Source organism: Salmo trutta, chromosome 40 (genome assembly GCF_901001165.1).
Source record: "Salmo trutta chromosome 40, fSalTru1.1, whole genome shotgun sequence".
Taxonomy (NCBI): domain Eukaryota; kingdom Metazoa; phylum Chordata; class Actinopteri; order Salmoniformes; family Salmonidae; genus Salmo; species Salmo trutta.
Window position 1 is genome coordinate 23,025,736 of NC_042996.1, and position 27,017 is coordinate 23,052,752.

The 27,017-nt window shown below is 43.6% G+C and overlaps 1 protein-coding gene across 4 annotated transcripts in view; it reads left to right on the top strand.

Annotated features, from left to right (window-relative positions):
* The window catches only part of gramd4a (GRAM domain containing 4a), a 59,878-nt gene that overhangs the window by 18,635 nt on the left and 14,226 nt on the right, over positions 1-27,017 (top strand). For 2 of the 4 annotated variants that reach the window (XM_029742140.1, XM_029742141.1), the window contains exon 3: positions 3,072-3,192. In XM_029742140.1, coding sequence (XP_029598000.1) covers positions 3,072-3,192 — 121 coding nt within the window. Of the gene's footprint in view, positions 1-2,444; positions 2,775-3,071; positions 3,193-18,125; positions 18,880-27,017 lie in introns of those variants that run through there. The other 2 variants (XM_029742142.1, XM_029742143.1) reach the window with 2 other exon arrangements.

Sequence of the window (27,017 nt, forward strand, 5' to 3'; positions counted from 1 at the left end):
GCTGCACAGATGGTTGTCCTTGTGGAAGGTTTTCCCATCTCCACAGAGGAACTCTGGAGCTCTGTCAGAGTGACCATCGGGTTCTTGATCACCTCCCTGACCAAGGCCCTTCTCCCCTGATTGCTCAGTTTGGCCGTGCGGCCAGCTCTAGGAAGCGTCTTGGTGGTTCCAAACTTCTTCCATTTAAGAATGATGGAGGCCACTGTATTCTTGGACATTCAATGCCGTAGGAATGTTTTGGTACCCTTCCCCAGATCTGTGCCTCGACACAATCCTGTCTCGGAGCTCTACGGACAATTCCTTTGACCTCATAGCTTGGTTTTTGCTCTGACATGCACTGTCAACTGTGGGACCTTTATCTAGACAGGTGTGTGCCTTTCCAAATCATCATGTCCAATCAATTGAATTTACCACAGGTGGACTCCAAGTTGTAGAAACCTCAAGGATGTTAAATGGTAGCAGGATAAGCTCAATTTCGAGTCTCATAGCAAAGGGTCTGAATACTTATGTAAAGGTATTTGTTTTTTATTTCTAATAAATTTGCAAAAAATGCCTTCTGTTTTCGCTTTGTTATTGTGTGTAGATTGAGGAAAACGTTTAATACATTTTAGAATAAGGCTTTAATGTAACAAAATGTGGAAAACGTCAAGCGGTCTGAATACTTTCTGTGTGTACAAAACATTAAGAACACCTGCTTTTTCAATGAGACTGACCAGGTGAATCAAGTTCAAAGCTGTGATCCCTTATTGATGTCACTTGTTAAGACCTGTTAAAGAAGCATTTTTAAGCCCTGAGACATGGATTGTGTTTGTGCCATTCAGCGGGTGAATGGGCAAGACAAAATATTTAAGTGCCTTTTGAATGGGCTATGGTAGTAGGTGCAAGGCACATCGGTTTGTGTCAAGAACTGCAGAGCTACGGAGTTTTTCATACTCAACAGTTTCCCATGTGTATCTAGAATGGTCCACCACCCAAACAACATCAAGCCAACTTGACAATGCTGTGGGAAGCATTGTGAACAACATGGGCCAGTGTCCCTGAGGAACACGTTCAACATGTTGTAGAGTCCATGCCCCAATGAATTTAGACTGTTCTGTTGGCAAAAAGGGGGGTGTGCAACTTGATATTAGGACGGTTTTATTATTTATTTTTTTACACACACACACACACACACACACACACACACACACACACACACTGAGTGTACAAAAAAATATTTATAATTTTAAAAAATTATACACAATAATTTAGGTAACAGGGATCTTGATCCAGGAGGGGATTGAATGTCTGGTGTAACCATGAAGCTTGATCTTGACATCTAGCCATCTTAGTTAACAAATGTATAGCTGGAGCACTGAACTAGATATAAATTAGTTGACACTTGGGGGGGTGTGGTTGTGGGTACCCATGAGCGGTATTGTAAATCTTACTGTCAATATTTCCAAATAGTCCGGTATACGGTGTAAGCCTAGTAATTCTAGATGTTTTCTGCCCAGGAACAAACATGAGGCCAGCTGCTGACTTTCTAGACATTTTCTGAGAAACAACTTTCACAGTAGACCTGAACAGTGGTTTTGTAAATGAAGATGCCAGTAATATGCTTCCCCCTTTTCATCCAGAGTTTGAGAAAGAACCTTTTCAGTTGGGCTATGCATCGTCCTAGTTCTTTAAATTCCTGGGCTCTGCAACATAGATCTCTCCCCCCCCCCCCCCCCCCCCCCCCAACACACCCCCCATGCTGTGTTTTCTTCTTAGGTCTCTCTTGTCGTGTGTTTTTGTCCTACACTTTTATTTTTAATCCCAGCAATCGTCCCCGCAGGAGGCCTTTTGGTTGGCCGTCATTGTAAATAAGAATAAAGGTTGAATGAATAAAATCATCAAACACACACACTACTGCTCGTTCATCAGTGCTGCAGATACTCCATGATAGTTGTGCACTGCTGCTTCTTTGCTCCTCAGGACCGGATCACATGACCTGGGTGTTTACTTCCTGTTCGACGCACCCCGTCTAGCCCCTCCCCTCTCGTTTCTCTCTAGCCTCCTTCTCAAATCAACTCTCTCTGACATTTGGGCTACAGAGCGAAGGCTCTCTGTTTTTAGTTTTTCATTCATCTCACCGTCTTTTCTCTTCATCCCTTGTTAATCACTGGCTGCATCCCAAGTAGGGCATCTTTACTGAATTCCTTTCTCCTCATCCCTTGTTCTCTCTCATGTGGTGTTTGTCTCTCATGGACTTGAAAGGCAGCATAATAGATTAAGACATGCTGCAGTCACGAATGCTGCAGGGAGAAGAAGCTGCTGCAGTGTGTGTTTGGCTTTATGTGTGTGTTGGCCGTGACTGTCTTTGTCTCTGGCAGGAGCCTCTTAAAGGGACACCCTGCCTGCGTTGTTCTGTTGGCGGCTGGTAAACCTGCAGTGGCTCAGAATAACTGCAGCTTCCACGCTTTCCTTCTCTCCTCCCTCCTTTCATCCTCTGTTGCTTTCTTTAACACAATTCTATTTCTGTCGCTTTCTCTTGACACATCTTTTTCATCGACTGATCCTCTCTTCCCCCCCTCCACTCTTCCCCTCTTTCACCGTCTCTCTCTCTCCCTCACCTGGTATTGGTCTGGTAATCTGTGGAGTAATGCGGTGTCGTGGACTAAAGCCATGAGTCAGTTGGGGGGGGAGTGGTTGAGTCATCAGTGTTGCATTTAGACTAGAGGACAGACAGTCAGTCGGTAGGGATCTCCTTTGCAACGCGTTTCAAAACGGGAGGGAAACGCACTGGCCGTGTGAGTCATCATACTGGAGATATAGCTACTCCGCCGTGTGTGTGTGTGTGTGTCGGTTTTATTCATGCATGTTTTAATGTGTGTTAAGTCGATCTCATGTATGTTTTAACGTGCGTTTCTTCTGTGTGTGATGTCATGCCTGTATTAATGCTAATTTAGCCTCTTGGTGTGTGTTCGTGCGTGCAGATGACTTCTGGGGCTCTCACCATGGAGCCCGCCTTTCAGGACTTCCAGTGTGTGGGTGTGTGCGTTTTGATATTACGCCTGTATGACCGTGCGCTTCTCATCTGTGTGCAGGCGGGTTCGGGGGCTCTCAACATGGCTGCGGCCTTTCAGGACTTCCAGAGGAGCGAGTCGGACCGGCTAAACGAGGTGAAGGGTCATCTAGAGATTGCCTTACTGGAGAAACACTTCCTACGTAAGTAACCTTAACAACCCTAACACACGTTTTAGTTCCTGTAGCTTTTTATTCATCCTCCGTTGCTTTCTGCTTGTGGACATCAATTGGGGAGTCCGGGTGAGAATGGCAGAGGCTGGAGGAATGGGTGTTGTGATGGGGACAAGAGGATGGTGGAGGGATGGACGAGGGAGTTGGGATACTGAGCCTGAGGTGGAAGCAAATTCAATTGTGCCTATTCATACTCACTCTAACACACACCTCTGTGCTGGGTCAGCCACTCTCGTAATGCCTCTGGCCAATGTGGCTGCCCTGCCCCATTAACCCAACTCAGGGATGGGTACATACTGTACCAAGCCTATGCTACGGTAGTGTAGCATGTGTAGTGGCCTGTACTGTGTGTGTGTGTGTGTGTGTGTGTGTGTGTGCAGTTTTTCCATCCACAGGTCTGCCAGTGTGCCTCAATCCCTGAGAGTGTGAGCATGCATTGCTGAAGCTAACACGTGGGCTAAAACTGTATGACTAAAGCCTTTTGCTAAGGCTATGTGGCTGAAGCTATTGCTAATTGCCAGTGCTAAAGCTATATGTCCAAAGCTATAGTGAAGCTAAAGCAATATGGCTAAATGTACAGTGCTAAATATACACTCCCCTAGTAATTATTTGGATAGTGACGCTAAAATGTTTAAATAGGTCTATACTCCAGCATTTTGGATTTGAGATCAAATGTTTTATATGTGGCGACAGTACAGAATATCACCACTTTATTTTTATATTTTTTTAGGGTATTTTTCATGCATAACGTTTTTTTATTATTTAGAAATGAAAGCACTTTGACTCTGGTAAGTCCTGTGTGCTGTTAAATAAAACAGCACACAGAAATAGACTTTCATAAATTACCAACTGACTCTGTAGCGAGAATGTAAGCTAATTAAAAGCAAGCTAATTGGAATGCCTCGTAAAGATTCACATTGGTTAAAGAGGATGGGCTATCAGCTGATCATTCATGTTGTTGATTATGTAAATCTGCTAGTTTGCTAGCTATGCTGTCCCTCAAATGTTTTTACTTGATTTTGTTCTGCTGCTGACGTGCCTCTTACCAGTGGCGATTTTGGCATGTAAATCTTGGTGGAGCAAACACCCCATTTTTTTGAAAATGTATTTTATCTTTATAGTTGATGCATGCCAGCAAAGCCACTAAACAATACATAAATTGCACTATAATGGTGATAAACAGTGCCCATAAACTGTTAGAGCCTACATAAAGCTGTCCCAACAGCAGAGCTTTCTTTTCAGCACCATGGATTGACTCCTTACCACCGCTACACCTGGCTATCAGCGGAGCCAAGTCTGGCAGCGAAACAGTTCATTTTAGTCTCATTTACTGCATTTTTAAAAAGACATAGCTACTATGGCTGACTTGCCTAAACAAATGTTTTCTACTGATTTATTGAGATTTACAAATTACGGCATAAGAGGCCATCCGTAATTTCTATTAAGACATTGAGCGAGCTAGGATGGATGTAGTCATAACTATTTGTTCAGCACTTTTGAAATGTACAGGGACAGAATACAGAACATGGGCCGTTCGTACAGTATTCTCCCTGTACACCAAGTCAGAACAGTAGGATAAATAAAGGGGGCATATAAGCAGATAATGAAAGCTCTTACAATATTAGATTTTGCTAAAACAGGCTATAGGCTACCTGTGCATCACCAAGTCAGAACAGTAGGCTAAATTATGAGGGGGAAAGGGACAAAATTATTAGGGTGAGGCACATGGGCTACTAAGAGCTTACTACACAACATACACTTAGTATTACTTTCTTAGCTACAGTATACATATCTCCCTGGCATATAACATAATGTCTGCAGCAGCATACAAGAAATGTTTGGACTCCCCTTGTTGTGCAATGCTCACTTGAACAGGAAGGTGGTACGGCGGTCCTTCTTGTGCGCAAATTTTGTCATCAAAGTCTGGCATTCTCTGGATTTATGGGGCTTTCAAGATGCTGGGAACTCGGGCGGGGGGGAACAAGGTCGACTCATGACGTCAGTGATCTTTAGGTCGGAGCTCTAGAAAGAGGCCAGAGTTCTCGACTTGGATTTCAGAGTTGGACGACTGTTAAACACTTTGCCAGTCGGTACTTGTTTTTTTAGTTTTTCAGAGTTTCCAGTTGTCTTCAAATGTAGTGTATTAAAGTATTTATGTAAAAGGTTAGTATTTTGGTCTCATATTCCTAGCACGCAATGATTACATCAAACTTGGGACTCTACAAACTTGGATGTTGGATGCATATGCAGTTTGTTTTTGTGTTTCGGATTATGTTGTGTCCAATTTGAATGGTAAATAATGAATTTGGTCATTTTGGAGTCACTTTTATTGTAAACAAAAAAAGTTTCTGAACACGTCTACATTCAATGTGGATGCTACCATGATTACGGATAATCTCTGTTACGTATACGCCGAGCGTCAGAAAGCAGAAGGTGAGTTTTTAATACGGAACGGATGCAAAAGAACAAACGTGGGATGCGAACTGAACGTGAGCGACAATTTAACTGATTTAACAAAGAGGGCTAAATAATCAGGGAAGTACAGGTGTCTAATGATGGGTTGCCAGGACTGGTGGTTAGTAAACTGGCGACTTTGGGCACCGGAGTGGGACTAGATGTGTCAATCGTGAATAATGAGTGGCATAGTTATAGATGCATAAATATCATAACCCCCCCCCCCAAAAAAAAAAATGCTAACCGCCTCTGTTATTAGTAATGGTGAGAGGTTAGCATGTTTTAGGGGTATGATCTCATGACACCTTCAAATGGGGGGACTAGATACATAAAATGCTTTGATTCCTAAATGGATATGTATTAAAATACCCCTAAATAAAAGGTGCCATTCTGTACCTTTGCCTCATACAGTACCAGTCAAAAGTTTGGACACCTACTCATTCAAAGTGTTCTTTATTGTTTTACTATTTTCTACATTGTAGAATCACTGAAGACATCAAAACTATGAAATATAACATGGAGTCATTAAACAAATCAAAATATATTTGAGATTGTTCAAAGTCACCACCCTTAGCCTTGACAGCTTTGTACACTCTTGGCATTCTCTCAACCAGCTTCACCTGGAATGCTTTACAAACAGTCTTGAAGGAGTTTCCTCATGCTGAGCACTTGTTGGCTGCTTTTTCTTCAATCTGCAGTCCAACTCAGCCCAAACCATCTCAATTTTGTTGAGGTGAGGTAATTGTGGAGGCCAAGTCATCTGATGCAGCACTCCATCACTCTCCTTCTTGGGCAAATAGCCCTTACACAGCCTGGAGGTGTGTTGGGTCATTGTCCTGTTGAAAAACAAATGATAGTCCCACTAAGTGCAAACCAGATGGGATGGCGTATCACTGCAGAATGCTGTGCTAGCCATGCTGGTTAAGTGTGCTTTGAAATCTAAATAAATCACTGGCAGTGTCACCAGCATCGCACCACCTCCATGCTTCACAGTGCGAACCACACATGCAGAGATCATCCGTTCACCTACTCTGCGTCTCGGAGGCATGGCGGTTGCAACCAAAAATCTCAAATTTGGACTCATCCGACCAAAGGACAGATTTCTATCAGTCGAATGTCCATTGCTCATGTTTCTTGTGCCAAGCAAGTCTCTTCTTATCGTTGTCGTTAGTAGTGATTTTCTTTGCCACAATTTGACCATGAAGGCCTGATTTTCACGCAGTCTCCTCTGAACTGTTGATGTCTGTTACTTGAACTCTGAAGCATTTATTTGGGCTGCAATCTGAGGCTAGTAACTCCAATGAACTTGTCCTCTGCAGCAGTGGTATCTCTGGGTCTTCCTTTCCTGTGGTGGTCCTCATGAGAGCCGGTTTCATCATAGCGTTTGATGGTTTTTGCGAAAAGAAATTCCACAAATTAACTTTTAACAAGGCACACCTGTTAATTGAAATGTATTCCAGGTGACTACCTCATGAAGCTGGTTGAGAAAATGCCAAGTGTGCAAAGCTGTCATCAAGGAAAAGGGTGGCTACTTTGAAGAATCTCATATTTTGATTTAACACTTTTTTTTTTGTTACTACAGGATTCCATATGTGTTATTTCATAGTTGTTGATGTCTTCACTATTATATATCATAGTAGAAAATATAAAAAATAAAGAAAAACCCTGTAATGAGTGTCAACTATTGACTGGTTCTATAAATATGTAACATTTGATGTCAAATGTATAGATCCAAATGAAATGTTTTTAGCTAAAGCTGGTATGGCTGCCAGGTGTATTCTGTTAACATGTTTTATTATCTAGGTGTATTCTGTTAGCAGTTTAATTATTTAGGCGTAGTCCATCTCAGCCCTGTAGAGGGTCCTTATGAAGACCCTGTTACACACAGATGGATGAGCGACTCGTCATCTAATAACAGCACGGTCTCATCACCAGTGCTCCATTTAGACAGACAAATAATGTCCCAATGAATGTTGTCTACAGAGTTGAGTGCCTTTGTGTCGTTGGTGCTTAGCCCACTTTTTTTGGTCAGGGTAATTTGCTCTTAAGTTCTCTCTCCTGTTTGTGGGATCTGTATGGAGATGGAAGGTGGACTGTTATAAAAGATCATCATCTGCATATATACTTGACATACTCGTGCATTATTCACCTCTGCTTTGTTACCAATGGCGGTCTTCCATACCTGATGTTTCAGTTATTGTTTAGCATGCTATAGAAGACTGTCACAACATGGCAGCCTTGCCTTGCTGAAGATCAGAATAGAGATGTGTTTAGTCCCTGGCCTCTCTACACCCTTCATACTGAATGGCAGTAGGGGACTGTTGTATTCGTGAACTAGAGTGACTCTGTTTCTGGGTAATACAGGTCCTGACCAGGTCCTCCTCTGCTCTCTTTCTCCCGTCCTCTATCCCTCTCTTCCTCCCAGTGTAATTGGACCAGTAGGAGCGGTGAAGCATGAGAATCCATTAGCAGCTAAATGGACTTTGCTCTGTTCGTTCTTGCTTTCTCTTCATCTCTGCTTTCTGTTCTGTTCATCTCTGCACAGTTTGTTCAGTGTGGGGAGGTAGTGGAGCAGGGGGAAGAGAGAAAGAGACAGGCATATGGGGTCTGAGTGGATGAGATTCAACTGGCTAGTGGTTAGACTATAGCATTGCCTATAGTCCTGAGGCCCCAGTCTGAACAGCTGAAAAAAACCTCAAGCTACTAGACAGGCTAATATGCTACTAGAACTCTCAGGCAATCTGTATACATGTGGTAAAGAGATCAATCGAACTCGACTAAAACAACGGAAAAGCCATGGAAATGCGTGGTGAAAAGGTTGCCCCCCCCCCCCAGCAAAATTAGCCTACATTTAGACTATTGTTTGTGTATTTCACACTATGTTGAGAAAAGATCTGACTATAATGCTTGTTTTGGATGTCAACCACAGTACATGTTCATGTCATTGTCCCCAATCAACTGCATTACACTTGGACTGACTACCACCACTGATTTCTGTGTGCTAGCTATGCTACCAGCTTATATGAACAGGAGTTAGCATTTAGCAGTCATTTCTTCTAAACCTGAAAAGAGACCTTTTTTTTTTTCATGTTATGCTGTGAAAAAGGCTATGTGTATATATATCTCAGACTGTAGTAACCACATTGTGGGCCTGTTACAATTGCATAGATTTGTTGAATGTGAGCCATCTGGCATCCTATCAAATCAAAGAAAATTGTGGACTACAGGAAAAGGAGGACCGAGCACGTCCCCATTCTCATTGACGGGGCTGTAGTGGAGCAGGTTGAGAGCTTCAAGTTCCTTGGTGTCCACATCACCAACAAACTATTATGGTCCAAGCACACCAAGACAGCTGTGAAGAGGGTACGACAAAGCCTATTTCCCCCTCAGGAGAAAATATTTGGCATGAGTCCTCAGATCCTCTAAATGTTCTATAGCTGCACCATCAAGAGCATCCTGACTGGTTGCATCACTGCCTGTTACGGCAACTGCTCGGCCTCCGACCGCAAGGCACAACACAGGGTAGTCCGTATGGCCCAGTACATCACTGGAGCTAAGCTGCCGGTACCGGAGCACCAAGTCTAGGTCAAAGGCTTCTCAACAGCTTTTACCCCCAAGCCATAAGACTCCTGAACAGGTAATCAAATGGCTACCCGGACTATTTGCATTGTGTCCTGACATTAGTGTCTAGTTTGAGAAACGGATGTCTCACAAGTCCTCAACTGGCAGCTTCATTAAGTAGTACCCGCAAAACACCAGTCTCAACGTCAACAGTGAAGAGGCGACTCCGGGATGCTGGCCTTCTGGGCAGAGTTGCAAAAAAAAAAAGCCACATCTCAGATTGGCCAATAAAAAGAAAAGATTAAGATGGGCAGAAGAACACAGACACTGGACAGAGGAACTCTGCCTGGAAGGCCAGCATCCAACTTTTGATGTTGAGACTGGTGTTTTGCGTGTACTATTTAATAAAGCTGCAGGTTGAGGACTTGAGGCATCTGTTTCACAAACTAGACACTAATGTACTTGTCCTCTTGCTCAGTTCTGCACTGGGGCCTCCCACTCTTTCTATACTGGCTAGAGACAGTTTGCGCTGTTCTATGAAGGGAGTACTACACAGCGTATAATTTTTTTTATTGCTGCTTTAATCAATCAGTACAACAGTTTTCAGCTGTGCTAACATAATTGCAAAAGGGTTTTCTAATGATCAATTAGCCTTTTTTTAATTATAAACTTGGATTAGCTAACACAACGTGCGATTGGAACACAGGAGGGATGGTCGCTGATAATGGGCCTCTGTACACCTATGTACAGTTGGAAGTTTACATACACTTAGGTTGGAGTCATTAACTCCATTTTTCAACCACTCCACATATTTCTTGTCCTAACTGACTTTCCAAAACTATAGTTTGTTAACATCTACTTTGTGCATGACCCAAGTAACTTTTCCATCAATTGTTTACAGACAGATTATTTCAGTTATAATTCTCTGTATCACTATTCCAGTGGGTCAGAAGTTTACATACACTAAGTTGACTGTGCCTTTTAAACAGCTTGGAAAATTCCAGAAAATGTCATGGCTTTAGAAGCTTCTGATAGCCTAATTGACATCATTTGAGTCAATTGGAAGTGTACCTGTGGATGTATTTCAAGGCCTACCTTCAAACTCAGTGCCTCTTTGCTTGACATCATGGGAAAATCAAAAGAAATCAGCCAAGACCTCAGAAAAATAATTGTGGACCACAAGTCTGGTTCATCATTGGGAGCAATTTCCAAATGCCTGAAGGTACCACGTTCATCTGTACAAACAATAGTACGCAAGTATAAACACCATGGGACCCCACAACCGTCATACCACTCAGTAAGGAGACGCGTTCTGTCTCCTAGAGATGAATGTACTTTGGTGCAAAAAAAGCAAATCAATCCCAGAACAACAGCAAAGGACCTTGTAAAGATACTGGAGGAAACGGGTACAAAAGTATCTATATCCACAGTAAAACGAGTCCTATATCGACATAACCTGAAAGGCCGCTCAGCAAGGAAGAAGTCACTGCTCCAAAACCGCCATAAAAAAGCCAGACTACGGTTTGCAACTGCACATGGGGACAAGATCATACTTTTTGGAGAAATGTCCTCTGGTCTGATGAAACAAAAATAGAACTGTTTGGCCATAATGACCATCGTTATGTTTTGAGGAAAACGGGGGAGGCTTGCAAGCTGAAGCACACCATCCCAACCATGAAGCACGGGGATGGCAGCATCATGTTGTGGGGGTGCTTTGCTGCAGGAGGGACTAGTGCACTTCACAAAATAGATGGCATCATGAGACAGGAAAATGATGTGGATATATTGAAGCAACATCTCAAGACATCAGTCACGAAGTTAAAGCGTCGTCAAAAATGGGTCTTCCAAATGGACAATGACCCCAAGCATACTTCCAAAGTTGTGGTAAAATGGCTTAATGACAACCAAGTCAAGGTATTGGAGTGGCCATCACAAAGCCCTGACCTCAATCCTATAGAAAATGTGTGGGCACAACTGATAAAGCGTGTGCGAGCAAGGAGGCCTACAAACCTGACTCGGATACCCCAGCTCTGTCAGGAGGAATGGGCCAAAATTCACCCAACTTATTGTGGGACGCTTGTGGAGGGCTACCTGGAACATTTGACGCAAGTAAAACAATTTAAAGGCAATGCTGCCAAATACTAATTGAGTGTAGGTAAACTTCTTCTGACCCACTGGGAATGTGATGAAAGAAATAAAAGCTGAAATTAATCACTCTACTGTTATTCTGACATTTCACATTCTTAAAGTAAAGTGGTGATCCTGACTGACCTAAGACAGACTTTTTACTAGAATTAAATGTCAGGAATTGTGAAAAATGTGATATTTGTGTAAGGTTGATGTAAACTTCCGACAATTGTAGATATTCTATGAATAAATCAGCCGTTTCCAGCTGCAATAGTCATTTACAACATTAACAATGTATACACTGTATTTCTGATCAATTTTATGTTATTTTTGTGTGTCATGAGGCTGGTTGAGAGAATGCCAAGAGTGTGCAAAGCTGTCATCAAGGCAAACAGTGGCTACTTTGAATAATATAAAATATATTTTGATTTGTTTAACACCATTTTGGTTACTACATTTCATAGTTTTGATGTCTTCACTATTATTCTACAATGTAGAAAATAGTAAAAATAAAGAACCCCTTGAATGAGTAGCTGGGTCAACTTTTGACTGGTACAACAGGGCCAGAAAATGGTGTACTATGTGGGGTATAGGGTGCCATTTGGGATGCAACACCCGTCACTATGTGAGATGGAGAGTCAGTGAGGAAACAACAGGCTTGTCTGTGTTGTGGTGATCCTGTTTGTTCTTGTGTTGCCTGATCATCTTTATCACTGAGTATTGATATTGTCAACTAATCAGTCCTTCCATTTCAGTTCTACAGGGACCGTTTTCCCAGTGCTGTTGTAGCACTAACCAGAGTCATTGACATAATGTAGGTTTGTAGAGTGCGCCGCCCTATGGGACTCCCGGTCACGGCCGGCAATGACACATAATGACACAGGCTGTAGTGACGCCGCAACACTGCGATGCAGTGTCTTAGAATGTTGCGCCTCTCAGGAGTGCAGGGCATATATTTAAAATAAATTCTAAATTTGATTTTCACACGTAGATGTGGGAAGCTAAAAATGCTAGCTAGCTTGCTATTTTTATTTTTTTGCCAGGCTGCCAGCTAGTTACTGCTAGCAAGGGAAAGCAACTCTTCCTTGCTTTCACAAACTGAGCTGACAAAGGTTTCCATCACCCCCTTGTGAGTGGGACCGGTGTGCATATCACATTACCAAAAGGTGTCTGCTGCTCCAAAAAATCCCACTCCACCAACGTACACATACGTAGATCAACTGAGTGAAGCTTGTAGTAACCTTTTTAAGTAACACTCTTCCTGTTGGGTCCGTGGGTCCGTGGGGTGATGCGTGACAGACAGAAAGAACAGCTGGTCCCCCCCTCTCTCACTGCGTGTGTGTTGCGTTGTTGCCGTGTCACTGTTGCCCTACTGTAGCTCCTGGCTCTCAGAACAGATGACTACAATTTAGATCTCGCTCTCTCTGTCATGGCTGACTCAACCTCCCTTCCCTACAACCCTCTCACTTCATGTACCCTGTGAAAATACGACAATGTCTCCTAGAACGTCAAAGCACTATTGATACAGGTGCTTGTTTGGCTCTATGACTGGTTACTGACTGAGTTACTCACAACTTCCTAGCTAGAGCTGTGCTTTGTATGTTACTCATTGTGCAGAAGAGGAAACTCAGTACTGTCGTTGGTTTGGTTTCCACTGCTTGCAGCCTGTTGTGTGTGTGTGTGTGTGTGTGTGTGTGTGGGTGGTTGTCGGGGGGGGGGGGGGTGGTGTCTGTACTCCATGATTCTGCAGCATGCATGCATTCTGCAGGCAGATACCTCGTTTAAGCATAAAGTACTGCAGATAACAAGACATTGCACAATGGATGTTTACATTTTATATAAGGAGTTTAACTCAATACATAAAACATTAGGCAGCAGCAAGCAGGCTGCAGACAAACAGCATCCTCCTCCAACCCTATGTCTTATCTCCAGCTATTTACAGTGGCATGCATCTCCCTGGTTGTCAGCAGGCTAGTACTGTAATTATGCTGTTTAGGACACAGCAGTTAAACTATATTCAATACGTTATATGGATGATATAACATGGGCATATACCGTCAGTAATAAAGTCATTTTCATTTATATAGAATATAATTGTAGTTATTTCAGTCGACTCTGATCTCACTATGGGTCATTGGTTTAAGCCTTATTCCAGCACGTCTAACAGGCCAATCTATATAACACCCTGCAATGCTATGGTTTCTTTGCCACTTCACAGGTCTATTTGGTTACTAGCTCGTTAAGCAGCTTTCTTCAGAATACTAGCTCTCTTAACTGTTCCTTTTGGTGTGGATTTGGTATTTTATTAGGATCACCATTAGCTGTTGTGAAAGCACCAGCTACTCTTCCTGGGGGATGCCACCCACCACGGAGCGTTGTGGCTTCTTTTCTATTTTCACGAATTTCAGCTTAATTTGACTGATTCCAAGTTAGCCAAAAAGCACTCCTAACAAGCTAACGGCACCACAGGTGTTTTTAGCTGTCAACTTTTGCGCTAAACCCCCATTCAGTTTGTTCGGCTAACATGAGCGGTGCTGTTTCTTCCTAGTGTGTTACGCCATCATTGAAGCACCATCCCTTTTTAAATTCCCCTGTAGAAGATGACCTAGCCGTGTGTTTCTACCTCGTGTTACTTGGTTTACACACCGGGTCACTACTCTGTATTTTACGCGACGGCTAGCTAGCTAGCTATCATCACTCAGGTGAAGATAATTAGCTAGCATCCCTGTTAGCTCTACTTTCTCTACACCGAAAGTATATAGACTGCATTTTTTTCCCACCGCCCTGGTAAATAAAGCTGTCGTCCTGCTTACCTGACTCAAGCTCACGTTACCCCGTGTCTCTCAACTTCGCGTTGTAGTAGCAGTGTGAGTAGCTAGCTATCTATCCCCACGGTAATTCCATTTGCTTTCGTCCGTCCGGTCGAAACGAGATGTTGACAGGCTTACAAGTCAAGTTGTCAGGGAAGGGGGAGAAAAAGCACCCAAGCCTAGCAAAGCTTGCCTGTCAATTGTGGTTATGATTCATATCGGCTCTGTGCTACTTGCCTCGGCGTAGACCACGTTTTCGCGGCTCTCGTTAACCCTGCTAACTGTGAACAATGCGCTAAGCTGGGCCCTGGCGTCATTAAATGTGGAGTACAGTACATGCACGCTTCCATTGGTCCACAACGCTTGGAGAATGTTTACTTCTGAACAATGTTTCCTTTATTATCACTATTTCCTGCCATAATGTTCCTGTCATAACCTTGTTTAGCTCTAAACTCTTAGCTCCTGAGGCCGCTAGATGTGTTTATTTTTTTTTCTCATCTTTATTTAACCAGGTAGGCCAGTTGAGAACAAGTTGTCATTTACAACTGCGACCTGGCCAAGATAAAGCGAAGCAGTGCAACAAAAACAACACAGTTACACAAACAAATGTACAGTCAATAACACAATAGAAAAATCTATGTACAGTGTGTAGGGAGGTAAGGCAATACATTTGCCATAGAGGTGAAATAATTCCAATTTAGCATTAACACTGGCGTGATGTGCATATGATGATGTGCAAGTATAGATACTGGGGTGTGAGAGGATAAATATGGGGATGAGGTAGTTGGGTGAGCTATTTAAAGATTGGCTGTGTACAGGTACAGTGATTGGTAAGCTGCTCTGACAGCTGGTGCTTAAAGTTAGTGAGGGAGATATGACTCCAGCTTCAGTGATTTTTATTTTTTTATTTTATATATATATATATATATATATATATATATATATATATATATATATATATATATATATATATATATATATATATATATATATATATATATATATATATATATATATATATATATATATATATATATAATCAATGGAAATCCAATTTATCAACCCATGGAGGTCTGGATTTGGAGTCACACTCAAAATTAAAGTGGAAAACCACACTACAGGCTGATCCAACTTTGATGTAATGTCCTTAAAACAAGTCAAAATGAGGCTCAGTAGTGTATGTGGCCTCCACGTGCCTGTATGATCTCCCTACAACGCCTGGGCATGCTCCTGATGAGGTGGCGGATGGTCTCCTGAGGGATCTCCTCCCAGACCTGGACTAAAGCATCCGCCAACTCCTGGACAGTCTGTGGTGCAACGTGGTGTTGGTGGATGGAGCGAGACATGATGTCCCAGATGTGCTCAATTGGATTCAGGTCTGGGGAATGGGTGGGCCAGTCCATAGCATCAATGCCTTCCTCTTGCAGGAACTGCTGACACACTCCAGCCACATGAGGTCTAGCATTGTCTTGCATTAGGAGGAACCCAGGGCCAACCGCACCAGGGCCAACCGCATATGGTCTCACAAGGGGTCTGAGGATCTCATCTCGGTACCTAATGGCAGTCAGGCTACCTCTGGCAAGCACATGGAGGGCTGTGCGGCCCCCCAAAGAAATGCCACCCCACACCATGACTGACCCACCGCCAAACCGGTCATGCTGGAGGATGTTGCAGGCAGCAGAACGTTCTCCACGGCGTCTACAGACTGTCATGTCTGTCACGTGCTCAGTGTGAACCTGCTTTCATCTGTGAAGAGCACAGGGCGCCAGTGGCGAATTTGCCAATCTTGGTGTTCTCTGGCAAATGCCAAACGTCCTGCACGGTGTTGGGCTGTAAGCACAACCCCCACCTGTGGACGTCGGGCCCTCATACCACCCTCATGGAGTCTGTTTCTGACCGTTTGAGCAGACACATGCACATTTGTGGCCTGCTGGAGGTCATTTTGCAGGGCTCTGGCAGTGCTCCTCCTGCTCCTCCTTGCACAAAGGCGGAGGTAGCGGTCCTGCTGCTGGGTTGTTGCCCTCCTATGGCCTCCTCCACGTCTCCTGATGTACTGGCCTGTCTCCTGGTAGCACCTCCATGCTCTGGACACTACACTGACAGACACAGCAAACCTTCTTGCCACAGCTCGCATTGATGTGCCATCCTGAATGAGCTGCACTGCCTGAGCCACTTGATCCTATGCTTCCTGGCTCAGGTAGTGTAGTCCGTCTCATACTACCACTAGAGTGAAAGCACCGCCAGCATTCAAAAGTGACCAAAACATCAGCCAGGAAGCATAGGATCTGAGAAGTGGTCTGTGGTCACCACCTGCAGAACCACTCCTTTATTGGGGGTGTCTTTTTAATTGCCTATAATTTCCACCTGTTGTCTATTCCATTTGCACAACAGCATGTGACATTTATTGTCAATCAGTGTTGCTTCCTAGGTGGACAGTTTGATTTCACAGAAGTGTGATTGACTTGGTGTTACATTGTGTTGTTTAAGTGTTCCCTTTATTTTTTTGAGCTGTGTGTGTGTGTGTGTGTGTGTGTGTATATACATATACATGCATGCATGCATTTTTTTTTTTTTTTGCTATTCGTTCCAGTCATTGGCAGCAGAGAACTGGAAGGAAAGGTGGCCAAAGGAAGTGTTGGCTTTGGGGATGACCAGTGAAATATACTTGCTGGAGCGCGTGCTACGGGTGTGTGTTGCGATGGTGACCTGAGATAAGGCGGGGCTTTACCTAGCAAAGACTTATAGATGACCTGGATCCAGTGGGTTTGGCGACGAATATGTAGTGAGGCCCAGCCAACGAGAGCATACAGGTCGCAGTGGTGGCACTGTTATAGACTGCATCCAATTTGCTGAGTAGAGTGTTGGAGGCTATTTTGTAAATGACATCGCCAAAATCAAGGGTCGGTATGATAGTCAGTTTTACGAGGGTATGTTTGGCAGCATGAGGAAAGGAGGCTTTGTTGCGAAATAGGAAGCCAATTCTAGATTTCATTTTGGATTGGAGGTGCATAATGTGAGTCTGGAAGGAGAGTTTAGTCTAACCAGACACCTAGGTATTTGTAGTTGTCCACATATTCTACGTCCGAACTTTCCAGAGTAGTGATGCTAGTCGGGCGGTCGGGTGCGGGCAACAATCAGTTGAAGAGCATGCATTTAGTTTTACTAGCATTAAAAAGCAGTTGGAGGCCACGGAAGGAATATTGTATGCCATTGAAGCTCGTTTGGAGGTTTAAGTGTCCAAAGAAGGACCAGATGTATACAGAATGTGTCGACTGCGTAGAGGTGGATCAGAGAATCACCAGCCACAAGCGCAACGTCATATATACAGAGAAAAGAGTCGGCCCGGGAATTATACCCTGTGGCACCCCCATAGACTCAGAGGTCCGGGCAACAGGCCGTCTGATTTGACACAGGGTTCTGTGTGTGTGTGTCTCTTTAACCCAGTGGGATGCAGGGCAGCAATAGGAGAATATTGATCAGTCAGCCAGCCAGTCACCAACAGAACAGGACAGAACTAACTGTCCTGTATGGAATGCAGTTGGATTGTGTCAGGACAGCATTGAAATCAACAGTAGCATGAGGTATGGTGACATCAGGGTCACTGTAGGATAGAGTTGGTGCCAATAGTACTGTGTCTCTGTGACCTGTAGGGTCTGTGTTGTTTAACAGATCGACCCTGTGTGTGAGTGCATGGGCTGTGTGTGTGTGTGTGTGTGTGTGTGCCGGGGTTAATAGATCAGCCAATCAGTCTGACTGTCCCCACCTACCGATTTGACCAATCCGCATCCTGTTTTGTTTTTTATTGATGTGTACATGCAAACATGCATGCATAGCGCTGTCTTGCACTAACTACTTACCCTCGTTGTTGGTGTGTTAAGTACTGTACAGAATGTGAACAATGAACACAGCAGGTCGGTGTGTGTGAATGGACCTAGTGTTCTGCTGGTGTAATCTCATGCAGTACTTTTCCTTCTCCCAGCTCTTAGTCTAGATGAGAGGGATTTTATTTGTCTGCTTGCATACACACATGGCATTCACACTGGACGCTGCCTTCGACTAGTATAGGGGTCCTGAGGTTCTGTAGGGACAGACTATATGGGAGGGGAATAGTCTACGGCTCCAACGTACTTGGTTGGTGGATTCCAGGCCGTTTTTAGGAACTCTACAAGGCTCCATCTCTAACTCTGCAGACTGGAAGGCCTCTATTGTATTTATGCTATAGGATCCAGCTGTGACTCTCTCAAAGCAGACTAGACCCACACACCCTGATTCTCTCCTCTGGAGTTTTGATCAGCTATGAGGTTGTTTGTTTGGCACACATGTCGCAGTGTGACGCTAGGCTATAAACTTGACACCTAGACCGGCTGACTGGGTACTGTATTTGAGTGCAGGGAGATTCTGAGTCTATTCGGGTCAGGTCCGTTAGGCAGTAACCTTCCACTGAATCCCAACTTCAGCGTAGTGGGACTAGGTTGTTTGGGCCTGTATCAGAGTCCTGGCGGATCGCTTCTGGTTTTGGTCAATACCATAGCCCAGTTGGAGTGTGGGATCCTGCGGTGTCAGTCAATACCATAGCTCAGCAGGGTGCTGGCTGTGCTCTCAGAGGAGATGGAGGACTGCAGCGGCCCAGACCCAGACTTTGCCTGGCTCGTCGACGGAGGTTGGACAGACAAGATAAAATCTCACAAGAGCAACCTCAACCTTAGTAAGTTAACATGACCTATTTGTTTTAAGACCTCGGTCTCCCGCATCCTCAGTAGGTTCATGTGACCCGTTTGTCTGTCTGCCTCTTTTTGTCTGTCTCGATAGCCCTGACCTGTCTTTTCTGGGTAACTATCTTCTAGCTATCTGACCTGTCTGTGTACCTCTGTAGATTAAAGTTTATTGGTTAGACCAGCAGCTCTAGGGTGTGGCACATCACTCTAAAGGGCTCAGTCTCCCCACTGTGTGTGGATGAGTGGGATATGGATTATGAGGAGATGGCACTCAAACCGCAAACCGGTTTCTTCTCAGCTGGTCAGTGGGGAGAACAGGAGAGCGACACTCGGGCATGTGTCTTAGCTATTTAAGGACAATTGAACCACAAACATGACATTTGTGCATGACTGTCCCTGGGTTGTAGGATGTTGTAGGTTACTGGGGTTCATTGTGGCCAGAGAAGGAAGGGAAACAGGCACGCTCTGTTACTGTGCCACTGTGACCCAGGGTAAACTGCACTCATGATTCTGACGCTTAAGTGTTAGAAGTACACTAGTACCTCTGTTATATCTGCTTGGAGCACAGGTGTGCTTTCCATTGTATTCACAGTTACAATTTATACAGAAGTGATAGTGCCTGGAAATACAGTTAATTATCATTTTGTCCCATCCTAAATTGGTTTAGACATGATTCTTCTGCCCCCTGGCTGAGTATAGAGATAAATATGGTGTCTCCTATTGCCCTGGAAGAGGTGGTCTTCACTGATATATCCCTTAATCAATGTAAACTACGCCTTGGTCCTATTATTGCTCACACAATTTCTGTTTGCCGCAAAATTGAAAACCAACTGTGAATCAAAATGGCATGCCCATGCCCCAATATTTCACAATAATGCCTTGCGATCTGGAGGGTGGCCTTTTGCATACCCCCCCCCCCCCCCCCGCCGTGGTTCGAATGTGGAATCTGCACCATTGCCGAAATCATGGACAGTATGGATTTTAGAACATTCCAAGATTATAAAGACTCATATACACTGAGTATACCAAACATTAACACCTTTCTAATATTGAGTTGCACCCCCTCCTCTTTTGCCCTCAGAACAGCCTGAATTCGTCAGTGCGTTCCACAGGGATGCTGGCCCATGTTGACTCCAATGCTTGCCACAGTTGTCAAGTTGGCTGGATGTCCTTTGGGTGATGGGTCACTCTTGATACACACGGGAAACTGTTGAGCATGGAAAAACCCAGCAGTGGCACCTACCGTAATCCATTCAAAGGCACTTAAATATTTTTGACTTGCCTATGATACACATGCACAATCCATGTCTCAATTGTCTTTAATCTCTCCTCCCCTTCATCTACGCAGAGTTTAAGTGGATTTAACAAGTGACATCAATAAGGGATCATGGCTTTCACCTGGTCAGTCTGTCATGGAAAGAGGTGTTCTTAATGTTTTGTATACTCAGTGTATATTATGTGTCCATGTTCAGCTACAACTCAGAGAAACAGGGTATTACAGTTCTTCAGGTCCCTGTTCTTAATGTTTTGTGTACTCAGTGTATTTTAACTGGCAACTCCTATTTTTACAACTTAGGTCAGCTATTCTGGCCTATAGAATCCCTTGGAAAACCCAACTACCGACCCATCCAATGATGGGATTTATAAATAAATTCTCTGTGCTCCCGAAAGGATTCATCTCTATATAAACACCTTTTGGAAAGCTCATTCTGAGCTAGCCATTAATGAATCTGAACAACCATTTAACTGGAACAGAATGTGGAAAAATATTACATTGACGTCCCGTAATCCCAACCATCTATTTAAACATGTTAAGTTTGTTCAGCCTGGTGTTTTAAATACAAGGAAAAATGTTAGAATTAAATTGGTTTACTGTTCCCCCTAAATCAGGTAGGCACATTCCTTCATATGATGTGGGAGTGCCCTACAGTTACATTTCAAAGTGCATGAATGTAAATATTCAATGAGTTGCATCTACTATGTTACTAAACTTCAGTAGCTCCTTGAATCTCTCAATCGATCAGAGACCATTACTACTGTCAGGTAGCACTGCCTCAAAAAGGATGTTGGCACTTAGAAGGCAATCACTGTTACAAGTTACAACATTACAATTACTGACAGTGAGAGCAAATGGTGTTAGTCAAATAACAATTAAGGCCTGAAAAAAATATACCCATACAAAACAATAAAGCCCAACATTTTTACAAAATCTTATTTTTTTTTTTACTTTCTTTGCTTTCAGACCCACAGGGAAGGGGAGGGTGGAAGCAAATGCATCCTCGGTTGATGAGCAACCTTAGATGTTTGTAGAGGGGTTCCGGGCTTAGGGCAGGCAGGCCCAGTGTTGGGTCCACCTCGATGACCTGCTGACGGGATGAAGAGTGACAGTGTAACTGGCTCTGCCTGATTACTCCAGTACATTCAATACCCATTACACAAGCATGGGGAGAGGCCTGTGTGTTACATTACCCAGAATGCTTCACTCTTATTACCTAGGCTGCCTCTCTGTCCTGTCAGCTGTTGTCTAATAGGGTTACAGGCATTCTCTGGCACTTAGCACGAGGTCACAACTAAGCTACTTATACCACGCAGTGCTCAAGTCGAGACTTTTTCCATAGGTGGCGCTGGTGCTACAAACTTTTTCAGTTCATGGCCCAACACATGATTTGGTCGCACCAATTTTGACCTGACCTGTGTCCAATAACGTCGGCTCGGGGATTCTAACCAGCAACCTTTTGGTTACTGGCCCAACATTCTTAACTGTTACACTGCCTGCCGACCCTAAAGTGACCTACCCTCCATACACAATTATACTGAACAAAAATATGAACGCAGCATGTAAAGTGATGGTCCCATGTTTCATGAGCTGAAATAAAAGTTCCCGGAAATGTTAATTCGCGCACAGTTTCTCTCTCAAATTTGGTGCACAAATTTGCTTACATCCCTGTTATTGAGCATTTCTCCTTTGCCAAGATAATCCATCCACCTGACAGGTGTGGCATATTGAGAAGCTTGTGCTGGGGACAATAAAAGGCCACTCTAAAATGTGCAGTTTTGTCACACAACACAATGCCACAGATGTCTCAATTTGAGGGAGTGTACAATTGGCATGCTGACTGCAGGACTGTCCACCAGAGCTGTTGTCAAAGAATGTTATGTTCATTTCTCTACCATAAGCTGCTGTTTTAAAGAACTTGGCAGTACGTCCAACCTGCCTCACAACCGCAAACCTCGTGTAACCACGCCAGTCCAGGACTTGCGGGGTCGTCTGAGACCAACCACCCGGACAGCTGATGAAACTGTGGGTTTGCACAACCGAAGGATTTCTGCACAAACTGTCAAGCGACTCAGGGAAACTCATCTGCATGCTCGTCGTCCTAACCAGGGTCTTGACCTGACTGCAGTGGGCAAATGTTCACCTGGCATGCTGGGGATGTGTGCTCTTCACAGATAAATCCCAGTTTCAAATGTGCCGGGCAAATGGCAGTCGGCGTGTATGGTTTTGTTTGGGCGAGTGATTTGCTGATGTGAACAGAGTGTCCCATGGGGGGGTTATGGTATGGGCAGGCATAAGCTATGGACAATGAACACAATTGCATTTTATTGATGGAAATTTGAATGCACAGAGAGACAGTCACGAGATTCTGAGGCCCATTGTTGTGCCGTTCTTCCGCTGCCATCACCTCATGTTTCAGCATGGTAATGCACGGCCCCATGTCGCAAGGATTTGTACACAATTCCTGAAGCTCAACATTTCCCAGTTCTTCGATGGCCTGCATACCCACCAGACATGTCACCCATTGAGCATGTTTGGGATGCTCTGGATCGACATGTACGACAGGGTGTTCCAGTTCCCACCAATATAGTTGTCTTTTAATTCAATTGCGCGTCTTAGCAAGAGTCCGTTGTTTGGCTAGCTGTTTTTGTCCTGTACAGTGTAGGCTATACGTGAGGGCAGAGCTTGCTAAACAAATGCCACGCGATGGATACAAATCACGATATCATTTTGCCAGGTAGGCCTACTTTGCAGTCAACATTTAATTAGGAAGGGTTTTTGGGAAACCCTTTACAAATGTTCATTCAAACAGATCATAATGACCGAATTGCGCATGGCAAAGACTCAACCAAGACTTCGGACCCAACTTTTTGCGTACATGGTACGCATACTCATTGCTGTATTTGAATAAATCTTGACAATTTAAAAACAAAGCAAATTGTGAACCAACAACTTGCTGCATATTGTTTTCTTCAGTGGCACCCTAGCAACCAATTGAAAATTTGTTGCACTGCTAAATCAAAGGGTCGCTAATGTGAGTGTTTTGAGCCATGCCACGCTAAACTAGCAGGGCTGACACAAACTTTACCCTATAGCACACACACAGACGTTTACATAAATACACGTTTATGATCATGATTACACATACAAACTGGGGTAGAGGTAAAATAAAGCAAACTTCCATTGTTAAAGTACTGTAGTAACTTGTATGATGAGCCGAATTGAAGCGGAGTTGTAGTAGCTACTAAGTAAGTGGGCTTGTTTTAGAGAGCCACTTATTCACTCACTGACTGGCAAGCCACCATTCAGATACTCCCCTGGAGTATGCAGTAGAGCTATAGACAGGTGGGCCATTCTGTCAGTGCTTCAGCCAACTCTTCTGTGTTCATTCATACCAGATGGTATCTGTAGGATGACGAGGCTTGCCGTTTTTTGCTACAACACATATGAGCTTCCACCCAGACGGGTACTTTTATTCCAACACTGACAGAACACAATGAGCTATTCCGTTCTACCTGCCTGGAGGCCATCATTAACTGGATTGAGGGACAGAGAAAGGGGAGTAAGAGATCTGTACAAGGAGGGAGGAAGAGGGGTAACGGGAGGGAGGGCGGGGACTGTATGGGGATGGGAGGAAGAGACACCGCTCATCTGTAGTCTGGATTCTATATCCTAGAAATTGAATGATTTCTATGTTTCGTATCCTCCAGCTCAGAGAGGGAACTTCAATACTCTGCTTGTGGCTGTGCTAGCAGGTAGGGGGTAGCATGGGGGACTGATGCATATTTCATGAGGGTTAACAGGTAGAAATGAGAGCGATGGAGAGAGAAGAGTGGGACACTGCTGTAGTATAAATCTCCTATGTTAGATAATTAGGGAGATGGTGGTAGAGGAAACAGTCTGTGAATTATACATGTAGCCCTACAGGGGGGAGTAGTCTCTTTCGCCCTCTCAACCTCTTTCTGTCAACACCCCCCCCCCCCCCCCCCCCCCCCCCCCTTTCTCTTCTCTCAACATGAACTCACCGGGTGGACAGAAATCTATTGATCTGTTTTTTTTCCTCTCACCCTCTTTTGTCCTTCTCTGTTTTGATTTTGACCCCTAGTGTCAGTGCTGCTTTGGAGTCAGAGTGATCCTGGTGACAAGTCTGTCTAATCACACTGTAGCAGGGTTGCTGTGTAAGGTTGCTTCAGTACATAGTCGACTCGGAATAAGATGGTACGTTAGTAGCAGCGCGTTTTCTTTGGAACAGCACTATTAATGTTTAGGAGAAAGACTGATCGAAGGCTGTGGGGTAAAGTAACACTAATATCTATATGGACACGTGTGCGTGCAATAATTTCTATGTAGCTTATAGCATTAGGTCAACCACTGAGTTATGACTGGTGTGTGTGACAGGACATTATACCCTAGTAGTCGTATGGAGACGAGTGTTGTGATATGGTGTGGGTAGTCATTTATAATGGATGTTAGTTCCACAGGCTGTTGAGCTGTGTTCATTTACTGTAATTGAAATTCCCATAGAGCGGTGATCCTATGCACAACAACACAGTGGTGTATTGAAGGGTAAACGCTGTTAACACTTTTTTTTTTTTTTTTTTTTCATAAGCTATATAGGCGCTTTACTTCACTCACTGTGAACGGCGATCAGCGTTTAACACCTATTTTTATCACTGATAATACATTTGACAACTGTCACCTCAGCACTGATCTACAGTATGGCAGTGTTTACCTTACCATTCCTTACCATTGTATAAGGGCGGTGGATCTCCTCACTTAGCTTTGTTGTTCCTGACCAGAGTTTGGCTTCTATTGTTTTCAACTAACTCAGTTGAAAACAGTAGAACTCAACTCAGCTTGTCCTCTGCTCCAGTCTTTTTTTTTCCCTATTTATTTTGGGGTGGGTTGGATTGGCTTTAATATTTCAAATTGATTGTGGCTTCTACGTTGTAGAATAATAGTGAAGACATCAAAACTATGAAATAACACTTATGTAGTAACCACAGTGTCAAAAAATAAATGAAGAATCTCATATAAAATATTTAGATTTAAAGTAGCTGCCTTGACAGCTTTGCACACTTGGCATTCTCTCAACCAGCTTCATTAGGTAGTCACCTGGAATGCATTTCAATTAACAGTTGTGCCTTGCTAAAAGTTAATTGGTGGAATTTCTTTCCTTCTTAATGCGTTTGAGACAATCAGTTGTTGTGACAAGGTGTGGTGGGGGGTATACAGAAGATAGCCTTATTTGGTAAAAGACCAAGCCCATATTATGGCAAGAACAGCTCAAATAAGCAAAAAGAAACGACAGTCCCATTGTGACTTTAAGACATGAAGGTCAATACGGAACATTTCAAGAACTTTAATAAATTCTTCAAGTGCAGACGCGAAAACCAGGCGCTGTGATGAAACTGGCTTTCATGAGGACCGCCTAAGGAAAGGAAGACCCAGAGTTACTTCTGCTGCAGATGTTACCAGCCTAGGAAATTGTAGCCCAAATGAATGCTTCAGAGTTCAAGTACCAGACAGATCTCAACATCAACTGTTCAGAGGAGACTGTGAATCACTAAAGGACACCAATAAGAAGACCTGCTTGGTCCAAGAAACAGGAGAAATGTCCAAATTTGCGATTTTATTTTTTCATTTAATTTTTTATATATAATTTTTTTTATTAAAAAAATTTACTTTATTTTTTTATTTTTTATTTATTATTATTATTTTTCATTTTTTTGAGGATCCAACTGCTGTGACTTTGGGAGACGCAAAGTAGGTGTGGTTCCCACTGTGGAGGAGGTGTGGCGGTGTTTTGCTGGTGACACTGATTTTATTTATAACTCAAACCACACTTAACCAGCATTCTGTAGTAATACACCATCCCATCTAGTTTGCGCTTAGTCCCACTATCATTTGTTTTTCAACAGGACAATGACCCAAAACACACCTCCAGGCTGTGTAAGGGCTATTTGACAAAGAGGGAGAGTGATGGAGTGCTGCATCAGATGACCTGGCCTCCACAATCACCAGACCTCAACCCAATTGAGATGGTTTGGGATGAGTTGGACTGCAGAGTGAATTCAAAGCTGCCAACAAGTGCTCAGCGTATGTGGGAACTCCTTCAAGACTGTTGGAAAAGCCTTCCAGGTGAAGCTGGTTGAGAGTGCCTAGGGTGTGCAAAGCTGTCAGCAAAGCAAACGGTGGCTACTTTGAAGAATCTCAAATATAAAATTTTTTGATTTGTTTAACACTTTTGGTTACTACATATATAATATGTTCCTTTATGGTTGTATCCTATATACAGTGGCTTGTGAAAGTATTCACCACCCTTGGAATTTTTCCTATTTTGTTGCCTTACAACCTGGAATTAAAATTGACTTTTGTATCATTTGATTTTAAACTACATGCTTACCACTTTGAAGATGCTAAATATTTTTTGTGAAACAAACCAGAAATAAGACAAAAAAACAGAACTTGAGCGGTCATAACTATTCACCCCCCCAAAGTCAACTTTGTAGAGCCACCTTTTGCAGCAATAACAGCTGCAAGTCTCTTGGGGTATGTCTCTATAAGCTTGGCACATCTTGCCACTGGGATTTTTGCTCATTCTTCAAGGCAAAACTGCTCCAGCTCCTTCAAGTTGGATGGGTTCCGCTGGTGTACAGCAATTAAGTCATATCACAGATTCTCAATTGGATTGAGGTTTGGGCCTTGACTAGGCCATTCCAAGACATTTAAATGGTTCCCCTTAAACCACTCGAGTGTTGCTTTAGCAGTATGCTTAGGGTCATTGTCCTGCTGGATGGTGAACCTCCGTCCCAAAATCTCTGGAAGACTGAAACAGGTTTCCCTTAAGAA